The following is a 20,946-nucleotide window of genomic DNA, read 5'->3' on the forward strand; positions in this document are numbered from 1 at the left end:
AAAAAATGGGAGATTGTTTAAATATTAATGCTTATCTATTTTATTGCATATTATATATTTAGAATACAGTGCAAAGATTTCTTAATGAGTGGAAAATATCACATTATAATAAGCAAAAAGATGAACACTGTTTATATTATATGATTTAAACAATGTAAAACTGAGCACTGGAAAATTCTTTAAGAAAATAGAACAAAAGGTTAAAGCTGGTTATTATATAGATGCTGGGACTAAAGGTGAATTACCTACTAAAGCAACTTTATTAAGTTACCTCATGAAATGTGAGGCAGCTGTTTTTAAAAAGCTAATACACGGGCTCCACGCTCAGTGAGGAGTTTGCCTGAGATTCTTTCTCCCTCTGCCCCTCCTGCCTGTGCTCTCTCTCACTCTCTCTAAAGAAAATAAATAAATCTTTAAAAAAAAAAGCTAATACAATATAAACATGGTCAACATGTTCAAGATGGTTTTGCTGAGGGACGCCTGGGTGGCTCAGTTGGTTAAGCGTCTGCCTTCGGCTCAGGTCATGATCCCAGGGTCCTAGGATTGAGTCCCACATCGGGCTCCTTGCTCACCGGGGAGCCTGCTTCTCCCTCTGCCTGCCACTCCCCCTGCTTCTGCTCTCTGACAAATAAATAAATAAAATCTTAAAAAAAAAAAAAAGATGGTTTTGCTGAGTCTGAAGCATATGTCAGATACCACATTTATTTATGTGAGTCTGAAGCTTGTGGCAGAGCTTAGGGACTGGAGGTAAAAGTTTAGAAGTCAGCACAGCACAGAGGCAGTGGCTGAAAGATATGGAACCAGTTGTAATCTTCCAATGAGACCTTATCAAGTAAGAAGAACAGAGGGCTAAGATAAAGCCCTGGGAAACACCAACATTTAAGAAAGAGGTGGAGGAAGAGAAACTTGAAGGACACAAGCTGGAACAGCCAAGGAGAACAAGGAGGACCAGAAATGTGTGGTATCAAGGAAGTAACATTTCAACAAAGACTCCTTTACATCAGACTCAAAGGGAAGCCCAGGATAAGGACTGAAATACATCTGTCTGCTGGGGGTGGCAAATAGGAAGGCATTAATGACCTATCAGTAGCTGGGAGGCAAGTGGTGATGATAGCAGAGGACTGAGAAGTGAATCAAAATAGGGAAAAGGAAACAAGAGTGGTGACTCTTGATTAAACTGGAATGGAAGGAAAGGAAACACTGGGGGGGGGCAGCGAGGGGGGCACATGACAAGGGCAGTTTTTCCTTTTGGAGTGTGTGACAGACTTGGGAAGAGAGCTTCAGGCTGAGAACTTGGAATGGTAGATGTGAAAAGGCTGATGGAAGAAAACAAAGGAGATTTCAGAATGAATGAACGAAAAGGAGGTTAGGCACAGATGTCTCTGAGTTTGCATTTAAGGGAGCAAGAAGCTGAGAAAATTATGCCTGATGATCTCCCCTTTCTCTGTGAAGTAGGAGGCAAGGAGGTCCATTGAGTTTGAGGGAGACGAATGGCAGGAAGGTCTGAATAAGACTGGAAAAGATTTGGAGTAGTCTTAGATGAAAATGAGAAGGGCAGCTGTCCAAGGTCATATAAGGGGAAATGGGCAGTACTGAAAGTCAACTGAAGTTGGAGAATCACTAATCAAAAATATTTACTGAGAACCTACTGTGTGCCAGGCATTGTTTAAACACTAAGAATATACAGTCAACAAACCAGACAAAAATCTACTGCCCTTAGGAAGTTATTATCTAGTAGGGGAAGGTAAACAATAAACAAATAATGAAAAATTATTGAAATTATATGAAAAAATAGTGATATCAAATAGTGATAAGTGCTACGGAGAAAAATAAACCAGTAAAGGATAGGGAATGCTGGTGACGGGGGAAATACTAGAGTTCTAAACAGGGTGATCAGGAAGACTTTCCTGAGAGGTGAGTGAATCTGCAGCAGCACCAAATCTGTACTATCCTATGATTTCCTGGAACAGCATTCTGTTAGTCAGATGGAGCAAAAGAGGTAGACTGCAGCATCAACCCAGGGTGGGGATTCTGCCAAATGGCTTGGCAGAAGGATAATACTTTAAAATTACATTAAGGCCCAGCCTGAAGAGGGAATAAAGAAGGATAGACAGCTGACGATACAGTTAGTGGGTGGAACAGACTGAGAGTGCCAGAAGGACGGGAGGTTATGGTCAGAAAGTAGTAGGGGGTGTGGAGGGATAATGAAGGTGAAGGTCACTGTGGTTGAGAAGATCAAAGAACGTGAGGATGGTATAATCCATATGATCACTAAAGTCTCGCAGAATAATAGCAGGATTTATGGTAAATCAGTAGTTCTCAAATCAATAACTTGGAGGCTTATTAAAAAATAAGGTTGCTGGGCCCTACTCCCAGAATTTGTTTGTTAAGTCTGAGGTGAGGCCCAAGAATATGCTTTTCTAACAAGTTCCCCAGTGTTGCTGATGGCTGCTGGTCTGCAAGTACATCCAGAGATGTACATCCTTGAGAACCACTGTAGAAGAAGATATAGGCAGGAGGCTTTAATAAATGACGCTAGGGCTGAGAGATTTGGAGGCTAATACATGACAAAGATAAAGAGACAGAAGGTGATGTAGCCAAAAAGTGATGTAGCATTAGGTTCAAAGGAGCAGGGATTCTGATATAAGATAGAAGTGTAATGGTTCAGAAAGGACACTGGGAGAGGAGCACGCTCTTCCTGTCCTCCAGAAACTAAGGCAAGTGGGATAAAGGAAAAAAGCATGCTCTGAACAGGCTGTAAGGAAAGGGGTGAACTTAGAGAAGGCCACAGATTAATTAAGAGCAGGAGCAGAGGGGCGCCTGGGTGGCTCAGCCATTAAGCATTTGCCTTCAGCTCAGGTCATGATCCCAGGGTCCTGGGATCGAACCCCGCATCAGGCTCCCTGCTCTGCGGGAAGCCTGCTTCTTCCTCTCCCACTCCCCCTGCTTGTGTTCCCTCTCTCGCTGTGTCTCTCTCTGTCAAATAAATAAAATCTTAAAAAAAAAAAGAGCAGGAGCAGAGCAGGAACTGACTAAGGATATAGGGGATCCTGTTACCAGAGAATGAGGGATCCAGACAGCTTGGTAGAACAGGAGCAGTGCTAGTTTCAGTACAGAACGAGAGTAAGCAAAGACCACTCTCCAGCAGCCATGGAGACTTATATTTGGGGTGATCCTCTCTTTCCATTCTATCAAGCTTTCATCTCCACCACTCCACCAAAACTGCTCTTATCAAGACCAATAACCTTCACACCACCAAATCCAACAATCAATATGCAGTTGTCCTCTTGCTGGACCCATCAGTAGCATTTGGCACAACTGATCACTCCCTTCTCCTTGAGTTCTTTTTTTAGTTTGGTGTTTAAAACATGGTTCACTTCGGGGCAGCTGGGTGGCTCAGTCGTTAAGCGGCTGCCTTCGGCTCAGGTCATGGTCCCAGGGTCCTGGGATCGAGCCCTGCATCGGGCTCCCTGCTCGGCGGGAAGCCTGCTTCTCCCTCTCCCACTCCCCCTGCTTGTGTTCCCTCTCTCGCTATGTCTCTCTCTGTCAAATAAATAAATAAAATCTTAAAAAAAAAAAAAAAATGGTTTACTCCCAGGGTGCCTGGGTGGCTCAGTCGGTTAAGTGTCTGCCTTCGGCTCTGGTCATGAACCCAGGATCCTGGGGTCGAGCCCTGCATCGGGATCCCTTTTCAGAGGACAGCCTACTTCTCCCTCTCCCTCTGTCATTTCCCCTGCTTATGCCTACTCTCTAATTGATTGATAGATAGATAGATAGATAGATTAAATAAATAAATAAATAAATAAATTCTTTAAGCAAAAACATGGTTCGCTTCCTAGTTCAATTCCTACTCATTCTCCATCTCTTTTGCTGGGTCCCTACCTTCCAACCTTGTAACACTGAGGTATAGGAAGGCTCTACCCTCAAACTTTTCTTCTCTGACTACACTCACACCTTAGGTGACCTCTAGTCTGCTAGAGGACTCCATGTTGAAAGTTCCCAAATTTAAATCTCCAGTCCAGATCTCTGCCTGAATTTTTAACTCCCTACTTAACCAAATAATCTAAATTTTCTAAACAAGGAGTAGACAAAACATATCCAAAAACACCTTTTCCAACAAGGAAAGTCTAAGAAAACTTTTCCAACAAGAAGACTAAGAAAGACTGGGAGGAGACTAAGGAGACATGATGACTAATTGCAACATGGTATCCTGGACTGGATCCTGGAACAAAAAAAAGATGGTAGTGGAAAAAATGGCAAAATCCAAATAAAGTCTACAGTTTAGTTTATACCAGTGTTAATTTCTTGGTTTTGACCAAGATATGTAAGATATTAACATCAGACAAAGCTGGGTGAAGGATATATGGGAATTCCCTGTACTATCTTTGTAACTTTCTATAAATCCAAAATTATCTCAAACTAAAAAGTTTTCAAAACAAACAACACCTTTTCCTCTCCCAGGTTTTACCACTTCAGTACCTGGCAATTCTACTTTTTTTTTTTTTAAAGATTTTATTTTTTAAATAGTCGCTATAGCTAATGTGGGACTCGAACCTACAACCCAGAGATCAAGAGTTGCATGCTCCACTGACTGAGCCAGCCAGGCACCCCAGCAATTCTAATTTTACATTACTCAGGCACAAAAGCCTTGGCTTGGTCCTTGAACCCTCTCATTCTCTTGCAGCCAACATCTAGTCTATCTCCAAATCCTGAGTTTTATCTTCCAAATATATCCAAAGTCTAACACTCTTACCTCTTCCAACACTACTATCCTAGTCCAAGTCTCCATCATCAACTATGTGAATTACTGCAACAGCCTCCTAACTTGTCCCCTTGCTTACTTAGAGCCAATTCTCCACACAGCAGGCTGAGTGATCGTTTTAGAATGTTAGTAAGATTATGTCATCCCTTTTCCCCAAAACCTCCAGCTGCTTCTCATCATCTTAATCAGAACCAAGTCCAAGGGCCTCACATGATCCAGCCCCTGTGATTTCTCTGATATCCTCTACTGCCCGCCTCTTCCGTTGCTCACAATGTCCCCCTCCCACCCGAATCTAAACTTGCTTCTCCCTCTGCTTGGAATAACTCTTCAAGAGAGCCACATGGTGCACTTCTGCATTTCCTCTGGTCTCTATTCAAGTGTCTCATCAAACAGAACAGACCAACCTAGCCAAACAAGTGCCCCTGTTACTCTGTCCTTTTAACCTGCTTTGTATTTCTTTAGTCCTTACTCACCACCTAACATATTAAATATTGGTTTAAGTGCTTTCTGCCTGCCTTCCCTACCAGAATGTGAATCTCACCAATACTGTACTCCCAGTGCTAAGAACAGTGCTTTTACATAGTATTTATTCAATAAATATGAATAAAATGTTCTCAAAAATATGTGGGGATGTGAGGCCAAGAGAGATCTGTTAGGTAGAATTCTAAGATGGCCTCTAAAATTCCCACATGCATACAGGTGTGCGTGCCCTGTATAATCTCCTTCCCTTGCGTATGGGTGGGGCTGATCTAATCAGGCGAATCCTTTAAAAACAGTTTAGGGATCAAGGAAGTCAGAGAGATCTGAACAATCTGTAGCACACATTTTCCTATAGACCTTGAAAAAGAAAAGTACCATGTTGTGTAGAGGGCCATGTGGTAGGGTATTGCAGGTAACCTCTAAGAGCTGTGAGTGCTCCCCAGCCAATAGCCAGCACGAATATGGAGGACCTCATTCTACACCCATAAGGAACTAAATCCTACCAAAACCAGTGAGCATGGAAGAGAATCCTATGTCTCAGATGAGATTGCCTCCCTGGCCAAATTCTAGTCCTCTGAAGCTCTGAGTAGAGAACTAACCCATAACCAGACTCCTGACCCAAAGAAACTGTGATATAATAAACTTGTGCTATTCTAAGCCACTACATTTGTGGTAATTTGTTATGAAGCAAAAGGAAACTATTAACCAGCCTTAAGAATTCAAGAACAACCCTAGTATAACATTACCTTGGTTCACATACAAGCTGAGGTCCCAAGAGGAAGAACTGCCTAGTGAAGCAAATGAGAACTAGAAGAACTATAAGCCAGTGTAAAAACAGGCCTGGGCAGGAGGTGACTTCACGTGTTAGGCTGGGCTATGTACATTAAACTGGAAGGAGACCAGATGGTGAAGGTCCATGAGGAAGAGCTACTGGAAGGAAGCTGTTCACCCTAGATGAAACATATACCCAGGGCAAAATGAGAAGTGTCTTCAAATGCCGCAATAAAGTTGATTTGCGATGAGGGGGAGGGAAACTGTGAGGAGAGAGACTGGTTGCTGTGTTGCTTCAGAGGGCAGAACTTGAACCAGGGTATAGAAAGTATTTATTGGAAAGAAGTTTTCAGTTCAATGGATGGAAGAACTTTCCAACAGAGCTGAGTACCTATTATGTTCTAAGAGCTATGATAAGCAATAGGGATATGAAAATGAAGAAAGAGGGGTGCTTGGGTGCTCAGTTGGTTAAGTGTGGGACTCTTGATTTTGGTTCATGTCATGATCTTGGGGTCATGAGATCGAGCCCCACATTGAACTCTGTGCTCAGCAGGGAGTCTGCTTGAGATTCTCTCTCTACCTCTCTCTGTCCCTCCCAACCACTGTGCACACATGCATGCTCTCTCTCTCTCTCCTCTCTCAAATGAATAAATTAAACCTTTACAAAAAATGAAAAAAGATACAGTTTCTGCTTCCGAGGAGCTTACAGACTAGTGGAGGGCACCGACACATAAATGATGATGGCTTCGAGTGGTAATTGCTCTAACTGAAGCATGTGTATGTAAGGGAAAGACGTTATCACAGGGCAAGAAAAGATTAATGCCATCTGTAATGGTGAGAATAGGTGTCCTGGACATGTTGCTAAACTAGCATTGAAAAATGAGTAAGAATTCATTAGTGAATGTAGTGGTAGACATTCTAAACTTTTTTTTTTTTTAATTTTTTTTAAAGATTTTATTTATTTATTTGAGAGAGAGAGAATGAGAGACAGAGAGCATGAGAGGGAGGAGGGTCAGAGGGAGAAGCAGACTCCCTGCTCAGCAGGGAGCCCGATTCGGGACTCGATCCTGGGACTCCAGGATCATGCATGACCTGAGCTGAAGGCAGTCGCTTAACCAACTGAGCCACCCAAGCGCCCCAGTGGTAGACATTCTAGACAAAGAGCCACATACGCAACAGCAGGGAAAGATGAAATGGCACAGAGTACAGAGAATAAAATGTGGTGAGGGACTGAAGCAGCATAAGGTGGAATGGCCGGGTAAGGAAGAACCCAGAATCTGTATGTGGTGAGAAATAAACAGGGGAGGGGCGCCTGGGTGGCTGAGTCGTTAAGCGTCTGCCTTCGGCTCAGGTCATGATCCCGGGGTCCTGGGATCGAGCCCCCATCGGGCTCCCTGCTCCCCGGGAAGACTGCTTCTCCCTCTCCCACTCCCCCTGCTTGTGTTCCCTCTCTCACTGTCTCTCTCTCTGTCAAAATAAATAAATAAATAAACAAACAGGGGAGCTACACAGTTCAATGTGTATTTTATTTTTTTATTTTTTTTTATTTTTATTTTTATTTTTTTTAAAGGTTTTATTTATTTGACAGAGAGGGAACACAAGCAGGAGGAGTGGGAGAGGGAGAAGCGGGCTCACTGTTCGGCAGAGAGCCCGATGCGGGGCTCGATCCCAGGACCCTGGGATCATGACCTGAGCCGAAGGCAGACGCTTAACGACTGAGCCACCCAGGCGCCCCTCAATGTGTATTTTAAAAAGATCACTCTCTGATGCTAGTGTGACAGCTGGACTGAGAGAGAGAAAGTGAAGATGGCAAGAGTGGTCAGTACCTCTTGCAGATAAGCAGACAAGAGATGATGCAGGCTGGAACGAAGAGAGGTAGCGGAGATGTTACCATCCCCTAGTTGTGCTTTCAAGATTTAAAAAAAAAAAAAAAAAAAAATCTTGTAACCAAACATCTGGAAGACCCATATCTGCATTTTAAAAAACCCTTACTAAATTCCTTGTTTGTTAAGAAAAAAAGTTCCCTATTTGTATTTGCTTATGATATATAAAAACTAAGTAAGTGGCTATCTACTGGGGAGGGAAGCAAGTGGTGGCAGGACCCAGGCAGATGATGAACAAGGACAGAGAGAAATGTTTCACTGTGTACCCTTTTATACTTTCTGGTTCCTGAACTCTGTGTATTATCTATTAAAAAACAAAACAAAACAAAACATTTCCACCCTCTAGGTAGACTTACCTGTGTGTGTTTCCACATTCTTTAGCATGTGGTTCTGTTTGCCTCGGGGGAAAGATGTTACTTGAGGATCCTGCCTCCTTATAGCACATTTCTCTGGGTCAACCCTTCTGGAAGACTTGTTGACGACTGCCAAGTTCCCATTGTCACAGGCAGATTTTGCTGGTCTTTCATTAGGATTATCCTTTGGAATGGGGGCCATGTTGTTTCTGGGTCCGGCATTTGTATGTCGTTGGCCCTCTTGTTTCGGTGGATTCCTGCCTGGTCGTGGCCTGGCCCCTTCCACTTCCCAGGGAGGCCTTTTCTGTGGGTATCTTCTTTGCTCATTGCGTCTGGCCGCATACCCATCCAATACTCCTTTCTTAAAGGATGTATCCAAAGAGTCAGGGTGGATAACCCCCACAGGTTTGGTATTTTCAGGTCCAGCATCCTCGGATTTTGGAGTCATTCTGTTACCCCACTCACATTTGAGTTTTCCCTTGACTTTTGGTCCTCTACCATAGCTGTACACAAACTGGGCTGCTTTTTTGGGTTTTGCTCCCCTGGGATCTGCACCAACAATTTCCTTCTCATTCCCAGAAGGACTGTGTTCTCTGGGGTTTGTCCCACTCTCTGACCTTGCCACACTTTCTAAGCCAGCTGCAACTGAGGTCTGGTCAGTGAGATTCTGTACTTTCTTGACTTTGATATGCTGCTTTTCACTCCTCAATTTCTGCCAAGGTTGATTCTGAAGGCCATGGCTCTTGAGTGATTTGTTAGAAGCAGAGGACTGAAAAGAAATCTGTTGACTTTTAGGTTTGCCTCCCAAAGGATAACTGTGCTGATGAACAGCAGAGATGTCATCATAAGGGACTTGCCTGGAAAGGTGACAGGGAGGTGGTGAACTATAATTTCTTCTATCAATCCTATTAGAATCTAGTCTCCTTTGACTCCCACAATTTAGACCAGAATTTTTTCTCTCCTGAGGAATAAACTCAGCAGCATCCGTATTGAATTTAAAAGTACCTAGGACATAAGAAAATAGACATGCCAGTGAAGAAATTAATCATCACCCATGAAGCCCAGAAGACTCTAGCCATTATCTAAATATTATTTTCCTAAGGACTTGTATAAAACAGGCTCTTAGTGAGGCCTATGTTTCCTGTGAATGTGATGGGTTCAAGGTGCTTGTGGAACACTGACCATTCCATGTCCAGTAACCTCACCAATAGCCACTGCTAAGAACTACTAAGTAAAACTGCTCACCTGGGTGATTAAGCATTATTATTATTATTATTTATTTTTTTAAATATAAGCTCCACGCTCTATATAGGGCTTGAAATCACAGCCCCAAGATTGAGAGTCTCGTGCTGTGCCTACTGAGCCAGCCAGGCATCCTAATCAGGCATTATTTATACATGCACTTCTTTTATCAAAAAATTTCAGGTCAGCAAACAATTCTGGGGTGAGAATCAATCAGCAGGTTCCATGTGGTCTTTCAAAACTCTTAAGGTAGCACTGTGTAATATCAAGTAAACAGGTTTTGGAGTCAGCCAGAATCAGTTTGAAGTCTGGCCCTCCAATTTCTGATATGAGCCTAGGGATATCACTTGATTGCTTTTAGCCTTCATTCTCTCATCCATGACAAAAGATGATACTATTTCAAAGGGCTATTGTGAAATTTAATTAAGATTTCATACAGATAAACTTAATGAGTACATTAGTTCCCATCTCTTCCCCCCACCCAGGAATATACTTTAGGTTTTCCATATGTAACCTTTATAATGTAGTCCAGAATCTGAGTCTCAAAAATTAACCATATGCCTCTTCAACCCACTCATTTTTCCCCCCAATGTGCTTCTTTGTTCCTGAAGCCCAAAGACTAAATGATTTGCCTAAGGATACAAAACTAGTTAGTAGGAAAGTCAGAATTATGTGTAGCATATGGATTATACAGTTGACCTTTAAACAACACAAGTTTTAAACTACACAAGTCCACTGATATGTGAATTTTTTACAGTACAGTACTGTAAACATATTTTCTCTTCCTCATGATTTTCCTGATAACATTTTCTTTACTCTAGCTTACTTTATTTTTAAGAGTACAGTATATAATACATATATCATGCAAAATATGTGTTAATCGACTGTTTATGTTACTGGTTAGGTTTCCGGTCAACAGTAGGCTGTTAGTAGTTAAGTTTCTGGGGAATCATAAGTTATACGTGGATTTTCCACTGTGCGGGGGATTGGCATCCTTAACCACATGATGTTTAACGGCCAACTGTACTATGAATCAATAGGGCTTGGAAGACATGGGTTTATGTCCCTGCACATCACTTGTGTCTTTATGCAAATGACTTGACCCCAATTTTCTTATAAGGAATGGAGAAAGTAACAATCCCTACATCAAAGAGTTGCTATGAAGAATAAAGCAAGTTAGTAACATATATAAAGTGGTTAAAATGGTGCTTTATTTTTGCTGTTAGGACTACAGACTATCTAAAACACACAGACCTGACCTCAGATGGGTGCAGTGCAGAGCCTGTCGGTTTCAGGTTTAATAATAAACGCTAACATTTATTAGGTAATTAGCATGTGCCAGGCACTATTCTAAACACTTTGCATCTGTTAACTCATTTAATCCTTACATTCCTGATGAGAAAGCTGAGACACTGAGAAAGTTACTTGCCAAAGGCCACAGATGTGTTCCAAAGCAGACTCAGGATTCCACCCCAGGCTATATGGCCCTAAAAACCACACTCTTACACTGCACTGTCAGAGGCTGGGCAGTGGGTACCACAGAAACATATACTCAAGAACTGAATGAGATTATAAAGGTCATAGGGTAACCTCTCACTCAATCCAGGATCTGTCCTGAAAGTTTTCACACAGGCAATTCTGGGGATGGGGTGGAAAGCCTTACAAAACAAAGAGGATTAGACAGATTCAGAAGGTGGCAAAGGAGATGTTCCAGAAACATACGAGAGAACATAAAGGTGGGAATGGGTAGATTAGACCGAGTGGGTGTTGCAAAGTCCTCTCCTTCTTGAAGAAACAAAGTTGGAGAGGGGCAGAAGAAAAGTCAGTAAAGTTGTCCAGAATAGCCTGGTAAAGGATGGGAAGAAGGTGTTCCATGTTCAGCAAGCAGTAAGGAGTTGATCAACTAGAGAGTCTAGACAGGGCCTCACCTATTCATATACAGTATGGTTCCATTAGACATGAGGTAGTAGGTAATGCCCTCAGAAAGATCCTTGAGGGTGCCTGGGTGGCTCAGTCGGTTAAGCGTCTGCCTTCGGCTCAGGTCATGATCCCGGGGTCCTGGGATCGAGTCCCGCATCGGGCTCCCTGCTCCGTGGGGAGCCTGCCTCTCTCTGTCTCTCTCTTTCTCTCTCTGTCTCTTTCTGTGTCTCACGAATAAATAAATAAAATCTTAAAAAAAAAAGAAAATGTTAAAACGCTATTCAAATCTTAATTAAAAAAAAAAAAGAAAAGAAAGATCCTTGAGAGGTAGGAGGAAGGGAAAAAGGGTACATGAATCAGGAATCTGCATCTGAGACACAAAGATCTGAGACACCACCCCCTTTTCTCTTTAGTATTTTAAGTAGCTAGAAGTTACTCAGTAAATAGGATACAAGTGATAGATCGAAGATAACATAGCAGCATAGTAAGTGTCCAACAGGTGAGTGGAGAAGAATAAGGGGAAATCCATGAGATTATGAAGTCTAGAAATAAAGCTGGCATTGGAGAGTCTGCCCATGGGCAGGAAGATATCCCTGAACCTGTCTGCTATTGAGGACAGGAGTGGGCAAGAGAACTAAACCCTGAGTGGAGATGGAGGTGTGGGCTAAAGATGATGCTGAAATAAGAGCACGGAATGGGAACCAAAGCAAAAACAAACTAAGAAACGGGAGAGGGACTGGAAAGGTCTCTGGACTAGGGAACTTTGCCGGAATAGATGGGGAGGAGGTTGCAACCTGGGGAACAAAGGAGGCCAAAACTGTAACTCACAACTGGCCTTACCCAATCCTGCCTCAAACATTGAAGGGTGTAGAAATGGGCCAGAAGTGAGCCTGAGGATGGGAAGATCAATGGATCCAGTTTAGAGGATCTGGGGGAAAAAATGGGTGGGAGAATAACAAAACACCGAACTAACCTAAAAAGGTTCCCATCCCACAAGATTTAAAACCTAAATCAGGACTAGGGTTTGGAAAATGCAACTTTTTTGACCAAGACCCACAGTAACAAGTACATTTTAGCTGCCACCCAGTACACAAACACACATACACTCTTCTTGGTGCCCCAACACTGGTAAGTGGCAGAACTAAGACTCAAATCAATGACTGTTTACAAACCACATGCTGCAAACTGCTGTCCTATTTTTCAGAAAGAGTGGGTCCTGAAATCAAATCAACGTAGTGGGTTGTGACAAGTATTTTTTCAAAGAAAACAGAAAATAAGAGTGTACTGCAATTAGTAAGGAAAAGCATTACGTCCTAAAACTTTTGGTTCTTTTTTATATTTACACACGTGTGCACTGAGTCAGATGTAAAATGTTTCTTTTTGTTCTCTGCCCAAAAAGTTTGGAGAACAAAGACCTAAAGTACCCCCTGAAGGAAATGGAAATGGATGCCACATTAGCAGCCAAATGAAGCTGTTCTACACATAGAACCAACTCCAAGAGAAGTGGGCTAACAATTATGGAACAGGTACCGTACAGGGTGAGAGCTTTCACAGGAATTAACTTAATTACCCCCAACCGATGGATGAGGAAACAGACTCTGTCACATTGCGAGTTTGTGGCTGTCTGAGAATGGAAACCACTGATGTTCGGCTCGCGCTCGCTCCGCTGCCCCAGGACGCGCCAACCCGCCACGCATCGAGAGCCCGTCACCGTCACGGGCGGTGACTCGGCCGACGCCCGCCTGCTGGAGATCAGTGCGGCCTCTGCACCAGCAGGGCCGGGCTGAAGGCGTGACGTACCGCAGCAGGCGAGACGCCCACATCGATTCACTGGGCGCCGGGACAAACCCGCTCTCCCTGGAAACCGGGGTTTCACAACCCAGTGGAGGACGGTCGAGGTCTCGGTACCCACGACGCGCGTGGCTTGGCCCTTCCGAGCCACTATCCCGAGCCTTAGTACGCGCCGCTCTCGCGATATGAATGGCCGGAGCCCTAGGACTCGCCACTGACCCAATTTCCGCTCCCCGAGAGGGGCCCAGTCCCGCACCGGCCGGGAGAGTACCTGAGACAGGAGGCGCCTCCGCCATCCCGTGCCAACACCTAAAGCGAGCCCGGCAACCTAGAGAGGGCTGTCACCCGGTCACGTGCCTTTGACTTCCGGCGCCGCAAGAATACTCGCATCTGCGCGCCGGGGGGACGGCCACGGAGGTTGCGCGGCCTAAGTGAACTGTGCGGTGCGTCCGTGACGTCAGACACAAGCGCCAGGCGCCGGCCAGGAGGAGGAGACTAGAGGCTGGCTGTAGGTGGCTAGGGTCACGTTCGTGCGCCGGTTGGAATGTGCGTAGTCATTGTTTTTCGTTTTGAGATTCACGGTGTTCTCTTGCTACTATGCCCTTTTGTCCGGGCACCCAACCAACTTCACCTGGCCTTCAGCAGTTAACTCAGAGGTCACCTTCTACCTAGAGTAGTTTGGCTTTGGGGTTAAAAAGCAACGAAAAAAACTCTTAAGTAGTCAAAAGGGAACCTGAGGGAAAATACGCGTTAAAAAAAAAAAGATAAAGGGCTAATACACCGAGAACGCTTACAAATCAGAAAATGGTAAGCCAAAACCAAACCAAAAACCCCAGAAAAAAACCCGATTAACCATATATTATAAAATGGTAAAGGGGCGCCTGGGTGGCTCAGTTGGTTAAGTGACTGCCTTCGGTTCAGGTCATGATCCCAAGGTCCCGGGATCGAGTCCCCACATTGGGCGCCCTGCTCAGCAGGGAGTCTCCTCCCTCGGACCCTCCTCCCTCTCATGCTCTCTCTCTCTCAAAATCGTTAAAAAAAAAAAATGGTAAAGGACTTGAATGGGCAGATGACAATAAAATACAGATAGATACTGAACGGAAGGGGGAAAGTTTGGAAGCACCAATAATTTTTAAAGTAACAAAATTTTAGATTGATTGATTGATTTGACAGAGAGAGACACAGCGAGAGAGGGAACACAAGCAGGGGGAGTAGGAGAGGGAGAAGCAGGCTTCCCCGCGGTGCAGGGAGCCCGATGTGGGGCTCGATCCCAGGACCCTGGGATCACGACCCCAGCCAAAGGCAGACGCTTAACGACTGAGCCACCCAGGCGCCCCTATTATTTCTTTTAAAGTAATCTCTACACCCAACACAGGGCTTGAACTCATAACCCCAAGATCAAGAGTCACACACTCTACCAACTGAGCCAGCTAGGCACTCCAAGTCTGAACATTTCTTAATGACCTTTTGAGTTTCTTCTTTTTTAACTGCTTATTCACACCCATTGCCTATTTTTTTCTATTGGGGTTGCTCTATTTTTCTTGCTTATGGTTTCTTGTATATTGCAGATATCAATTCCTTGTCAGCTTTATACATTTCAGTTGTCTTCTTTTCTTCCATGGTCTATTTTGTCCTTTACTGAACATAAATCCTTAATTTTGACAGATCAGTTCATCAAACCAACCAACCAACCATACAGTCACCTTTAGAAATTATCAGATATATCAGTCTGGGTTCAATCAGGAGAAAGGAACCACACAGTCATTTGAACAGAGAAGATTTTATTTATTTAAAGACTTATTAACTATAACAGAGCATTGGAGTAATAAGGGGATTGACTAATAAAGAAGTAAAAAGAACTCTAAAATAAAATAGGATTAGCAATATAAGGAACAGCCACTACCTCTAGGGTTGAGATAAACTGTCTAATGAAGATCACCCCAGAGCTGACGTGCAGACCTTGTCAGACAGGATGTGCCCGTGGCTCACTAGATGGCAGGGAAGTGGCTGTGGTGCTGCGATAGCGGAAGCTGCCAGAAATCTACCTTGTAGGGTACTGGGGAAAGTCATTTATGGGGAGGTGTCTCAGAAGAGGCACTCTACTACAAACCACCTGAGGGGGTGCCAAGAGAAGTTTCTGGCTGTTAGCCACCATAAACTGAAAAGGCCACGTGCTGAAGAAGCCCTGTACTTTGCTGGAGCCAAACACTGGAGAAGCCGCGCACAGCACAAAAGCCTAACTGAAACACTACAACAGGAAACAAAACCTTTTCCTCCTGCAATATCTCTCTGGTGCCCTCTACTGACACATCTTAATATCTGCCAGCTGATAAAGGATCTATTTAAAAGGGTGCAAATCATTTCACAGAGCAGGCAAAAAGGATAAATTTGGAACTGAATGGCATACTAGGGAATCTTCTCATTATTTTCAAAACTTATAAAAAAAGGTAAGTAAGCAAACATCTATCCTGCCTTTTCTATACAAACAGTACTTCATACAACATACCAAAACTTACGACATACTTGCATTAAAAAAGAAGTGCCGGGACTCCCCAGTGCCGGAATTTCCGGCTGGCGCCACCACTTTGGTTTCCCGACCTTGGGCTACTACTGCTGGTCACTGTCTGCAGCCTCTCCGTGCGGTTATGTCTGTGCCTATACCGCAGCTGCTGAGGGGCCTCACACACTTCACCCCGTGGCTCCCGGTGCAGCATGCCCAGATCCATTCCAAGCCACCACGGGAGGGGCTCGGGACCATGGATGACTCCATTGGGCTCACCTCCTGCTTCCTGTTTCCTCCTGCCATCAGGCTGGGTCCTGTCACATCTGGAGTGCTACAAGAAATGGGAGTGAAGGGGGCTGTCCTGTCCCTCACCCTGTGACCTGACCACCCCTGGCCTCTCCTGATCATGTCTGCTGCATTCCTGAACGGCCTTCCCAGGATCGTGTCCTTCAATGACCTCTTCTGCAATCATGACCTCTCGATTTCTCCTTGGTGACATCCTCAGACCACATATATTGGTGTATAAGGCCCTACTCGGTAAGGCCCTCCTTATAACAATAAAGTCTATTTAAACCTTTTAAAAAAAAAAAGTCCAGAGGTGCCTGGGTGGCTCAATCGCTTAAGCGTCCAGCTCTTGATTTCAGCTCAGGTCATGATCTCAGGGTTGTGAGACTGAGCTGGGCATCCGGTTCTACTCTCAGCAGGAAGTCTGCTTAAGATTCCCTCTCCCTCTCCCTCTGCACCCCCCCTCCATAATAAATAAATAGGTCTTTAAAAAAATAAAAATAAAAATAAAGTCCAGACACTGTAATATTCGCTACTAAGAAGAAATGAGCTGTCAAGCCATGAATAACACATGGAGGAAACATAAATGCATATTACTAAATGAAAGAAACCAATCTGAAAAGGCTATATTATATATGATTCCAACTATATGACATTCTGGAAAAGGCAAAACTATGGAGACAGTAAAAAGATCAGTGGTTGCCAGGGCTCAGGGGGAAGGGAAGGATGAATGGGCAGAGCACAGAGGACTTTTAGGGCAGTGAAACTATTCTTTATGATGCAACGATGGTTACATTATCTAAATCCATAGAAAGTACACCAAAAGTAAACTCTACGTAAACTATGGACTTTGGGTGATAATAAGGTGTCAGTGTAGGCTCATGGATTGTAACAAATGTACCACTGTGGTGTGGGATGTCTATAATGGGGGAGGTTGTGCATGTGTGGGGACAGGGCATACATGGGAATTCTTTGTACTTTCTGCTCAAATCTGTTGTGATTCAAAACTGCTCCGAAAAATAAAGTTTATTAATTAAAAAAAAAGACAGATCTCAAATCAACAGCTTAACCTTCTACCTTAAGAAACTAGAAAAAGAAGAGCAAACTAAACGAAAACAAGTAGAAGGAAGGAAACAATAAAGGTTAGAACAGAAATAAAAATAGAAAACAACAAAACAAAGTTCACTAAATAAAAAGAACAAAATTGACTAACTTTTAGCTAGACTGACAAGGAAAAAAAGAAAAAAAACTCAAATTATTAAAATTAGGAATCAAAGAGGGGACATTATTATTGACCTTAAAGAAATAAGAATTATAAGGGAATCCTATGGACAACTTTATGCTAACAAATTAGATCACCTAGATGACATGGACAAATTCCTAGAAACACACAAACTACCAAAACGGACTCAAGAAAAATAGAAAAATCTGAATAGACTTATAGCAAGTAAAGAGATTTAATTAATAATAAAAAAGCTTCCCACAAAGCCCAGGCCCAGATGGCTTCACTGGTAAATTCTACCATATATTCAAAGAATTGACACCAATCCTTCACAAACTCTCCCTAAAAATAGAAGAGGAGGGAATATGTCCCAACTCATTCTCTGGATGAAAACTGCCTTAGGGCAATCACTGCCTAGCTCTCCATTTGTAGAAATTGATGGCAACAGCCCAGACTGCTTGTCCATGAAAATGGAGTCAAACTGATCAGGCATCCTAGGGCAGTGGTTTTTAATTCTGGCTACATACAAAAACTACCTGGGGAGCTTTTAAAAATCCAAGTGCTCACACCATATTCAGATCTATTATATTAGAATCTATGGGGGTAGGAAAATATAAAAGGAAAGCTATGGGAGATGAATAGAGGTTGAAGTGCCAAGCTTTTACTCTCTTACTGGATCCGATGTCCTCCACCCTTGCTAAACTGCTGGAGCTGACAGATTACAACTCAAGGAGACCACCTGCACTCAACTCTGCTTCAGAGATGCTGACTGGTGGCAGCTACAGGAGTGATCGTCAAAGACTATGCTGTGCCTGGGACTGACTCTATCACAGGACTCATCTTCTCCACTTTCCTTAAATTCACTAAGATTGACATAGACCAAGGCCTGGCCTTTGGTCTTTTCTGAGTACAGCAAGAATTAGCAGAATGATAAAGGTGTTAAGGAATCTCCAGGGAAAGGTATGGTCAGAAGCAGGGAATCATGACTTTATGGTGGAAATGGGGGAACTGGAAGCAATCATTGCAGCCTAACAATGAAAAGTGGGATATGGCACAGAGAGAGGCTGCAGAGAAATTTTGGGGACTTTTATTGGCAAGTGACAAGAACCCAACTTCAACTAGTTTAAGCAGAAAAGGGGGTTTGCTGGCAGAATTCTCAGAGAGTTCACAGAATTAAAGGAAGAGTTGCAGAGACTTGGAGCACTCTCGGGGTCTCAAAGATCAGAAGTCAGGCCTCAGTGCCATGAGGATTCTTTCATTCGGCCTCTCGTCTTGTCTCCTCTGGCCTCAACATCTCAAGCTTCTCATACTGACAAAGACTTTGGGAGAGTAGGGGAAGAAAGTATTTCCCCTAAGTTTCCATTTAGAAAATTCAAAGGAAGAACTTCCAACAGGCACAGCCTGGTCACAAGCCCACTCTCATAGCTTGGAAGAATAAGGGTAGGGCTACTCTACTTGGTATTTCTGCAATAATCATATGGTTATATTGGGGGAGGCAGTTCTGTAAAAGAAAGAAAATGTTGGGACACCTGGCTGGCTCAGTGAGAAGAGCTTACATGTAACTCTTGATCTCAGGGTCATGAGTTTGAGCCCCGCATTGGGTGCAGAGACTCCTTAAATGAATAAATAAAAACTTAAAAAGAAAATTTCTCCATCTTAAAAAAAAAGAAAAGAAAGCGAAGTTTTTTTTTTTTTTTTTAAAGATTTATTCATGAGACAAAGAGAGAATGAATGGGGGTTGGTGGCAGAGGGAGAGAACATCCAAGTAGACTCCCACTGAGCATGGAGCCCGATGTGGGGCTCAATCCCGAAACCCTGAGATCATGAACTGAGCTGAAACCAAGAGTTGGATGCCCAACTAACTGAGCCACCCAGGCGCCCCCCCCCTTTTTAAGATTTTATTTTTTAAGTAATCTCTACACCAAACATAGGCTCAAACTTAAAAACCCAAGATCAAGAGTCACATGCTTTACTGACTGAGCCAGCCAGGTACCCCAGAGAATGTTGTTCTGAAAAGACTAAGCAATAAAACATTACAGAGAGGTAGGGGCCAAGTCACAGGCAGCTTTGTATGTCTTACTGGAGGTGTCAGGGAACCATAAAAGACTTTAAGTAGTGATTAGGTCAGATTTGTATTTTAGAAAGATAAATATAGCTGTATGTGATGAATGGGCTCAGGGAAGTCAAACTATGCATGAAGAGAAAGCAAGTCATTAATTCCAAAATACACTTAGGGTTAAAAGCAGGGTTTGATGATTAATTGAATGTGTAGGGTGAGGCAAAACGTAGGCGTCAAGGATAACTCAAGAGCTTTCTGTTTTGAATGATGGAGGATAATGGTTCCATTAGCTGAGACAGGGAAAACAGGAGACTCAGGTCTGAGGGAAAGATAATGGTTGTCTTGGCCATTTGAATATCAAGTGTTTGCTGGCTTTAGGAACATCCAAATAATTGCTAGGCAAACAGCTGCATGTGAATAGGATTCTGAAACTCCGGGGCAAGATCTGGGATAGAAGTATAGATTTAGAAGTCAGCAGTTAAAGCCATGAGAATAGTTGAGCTCAGTAAATATAAGTGATCAGAGAAAGAAGTATGGTAGATAAAGGTTAGAATCCTGAGGAGCACCAACATTACAGAGTTGGAGAGATGAGGATTTCAGATGGGAGTCTTAGAGAAAATAGGAGTAACAGGAAAACCAGAGTGTGTTGTCACAAAAACCAAGGCAGAAATTTTGTTAGAATGATTGCTCACTGGTATCCAGTGCACTAAAGAGGTCTGGTTGGAGGACAAAGTATCACCCATTAAAATTGGCAATATATGGGACACTGATAACATTGGCAAGATAAGAAATAGAGCAGGAATGTTTGCCAAGAGTGAATCCCAAGATAATAAGCTTAATTTGGATGTCAGATTTTAGGTAATGGTGGGACATTTAATTAGGAATGCCCAGGACTGAAAATAAGAATGAAGAAAGAGGTCTAGGCTAGTGACAGTTATTTTGAGTCCTTAGTGCACAGGTAATACTTAAAATCTTGGGTGTGATATATTTCAAGAATATATCTTTTGATATATCTCAAATCCAAGATTGAAACTGTAGTGGAAGAAATATTTAAAGAGCTGAGTGAGAAATTATAGAGAAGCCAAGGATGGCTTCAAGAAGGTAATGATGAATAGCACAATGTTCGATCCCATTGGAAGGTTTCTCGAGAGGGTGAGATTAGTCCCCACTAATGGATCATTAAAGACTCTGAAATTGGGCAGGAATTTGGACTGGCTGTAGCACTTCTGGCACCTTCCAAGAAAAGAATGAAGCTCCTATTTTTGTTGTTGTTGTTAACAGCCCTCATATGAGAATAGCAAGTTGCAAAGTATAGTTAACACTTGAACAATGTGGGGTATAGGGCACAGTTGAAAATCTGCATATAAATTTTAACTCCCCCCAAACTATACCAATAGCCTACTGTTGACCAAAAGCCTTACCAATAACATAAAAAAACTAACACATATTTTGTATGTTATATGTATTATATACTGTATTTTTACAATAAAGTAAGCTACGGAAAAGAAAATATTATTAAGAAAATCACAAAGAAGAGAAAATACATTTACAATCCTGTACTGTAAAAAATCCATGGAGAAGTGGATTGTGTTCAAACCTGTGTTATTTAAGGGTCAACTATACTCATGACTATTACCTCAATTATTCCTCACAAAAGCCTTGTAAAGTAAGCATG

General features: G+C 42.9%; 1 protein-coding gene and 1 pseudogene across 5 annotated transcripts in view; one reads left to right on the forward strand and one right to left on the reverse strand.

The window, feature by feature from the left end:
- Window positions 1-13,657, reverse strand: part of NFX1 (nuclear transcription factor, X-box binding 1) — a 74,229-nt gene extending 60,572 nt beyond the window's left edge. For 2 of the 4 annotated variants that reach the window (XM_032396786.1, XM_032396785.1), the window contains exons 1-2: window positions 13,474-13,653; window positions 8,253-9,254 (exon numbers count right to left, since the gene is read on the reverse strand). In XM_032396786.1, coding sequence (XP_032252677.1) covers window positions 8,253-9,254; window positions 13,474-13,498 — 1,027 coding nt within the window. In that variant the 5' untranslated portion in view covers window positions 13,499-13,653. Of the gene's footprint in view, window positions 1-8,252; window positions 9,255-13,473 lie in introns of all 4 variants that reach the window. The other 2 variants (XM_032396787.1, XM_032396788.1) reach the window with 2 other exon arrangements.
- Window positions 13,658-14,985: 1,328 nt separating this feature from the next.
- On the forward strand, window positions 14,986-16,323 carry LOC116627153 (annotated as a pseudogene). Its single transcript, XR_004298438.1, has one exon. The product of XR_004298438.1 is annotated as a cytochrome c oxidase subunit 8A, mitochondrial-like (transcript).
- Window positions 16,324-20,946: the final 4,623 nt, after the last annotated feature.

Source organism: Phoca vitulina, unplaced genomic scaffold (assembly GCF_004348235.1).
Source record: "Phoca vitulina isolate PV1807 unplaced genomic scaffold, GSC_HSeal_1.0 scaffold94, whole genome shotgun sequence".
Lineage (NCBI taxonomy): Eukaryota > Metazoa > Chordata > Mammalia > Carnivora > Phocidae > Phoca > Phoca vitulina.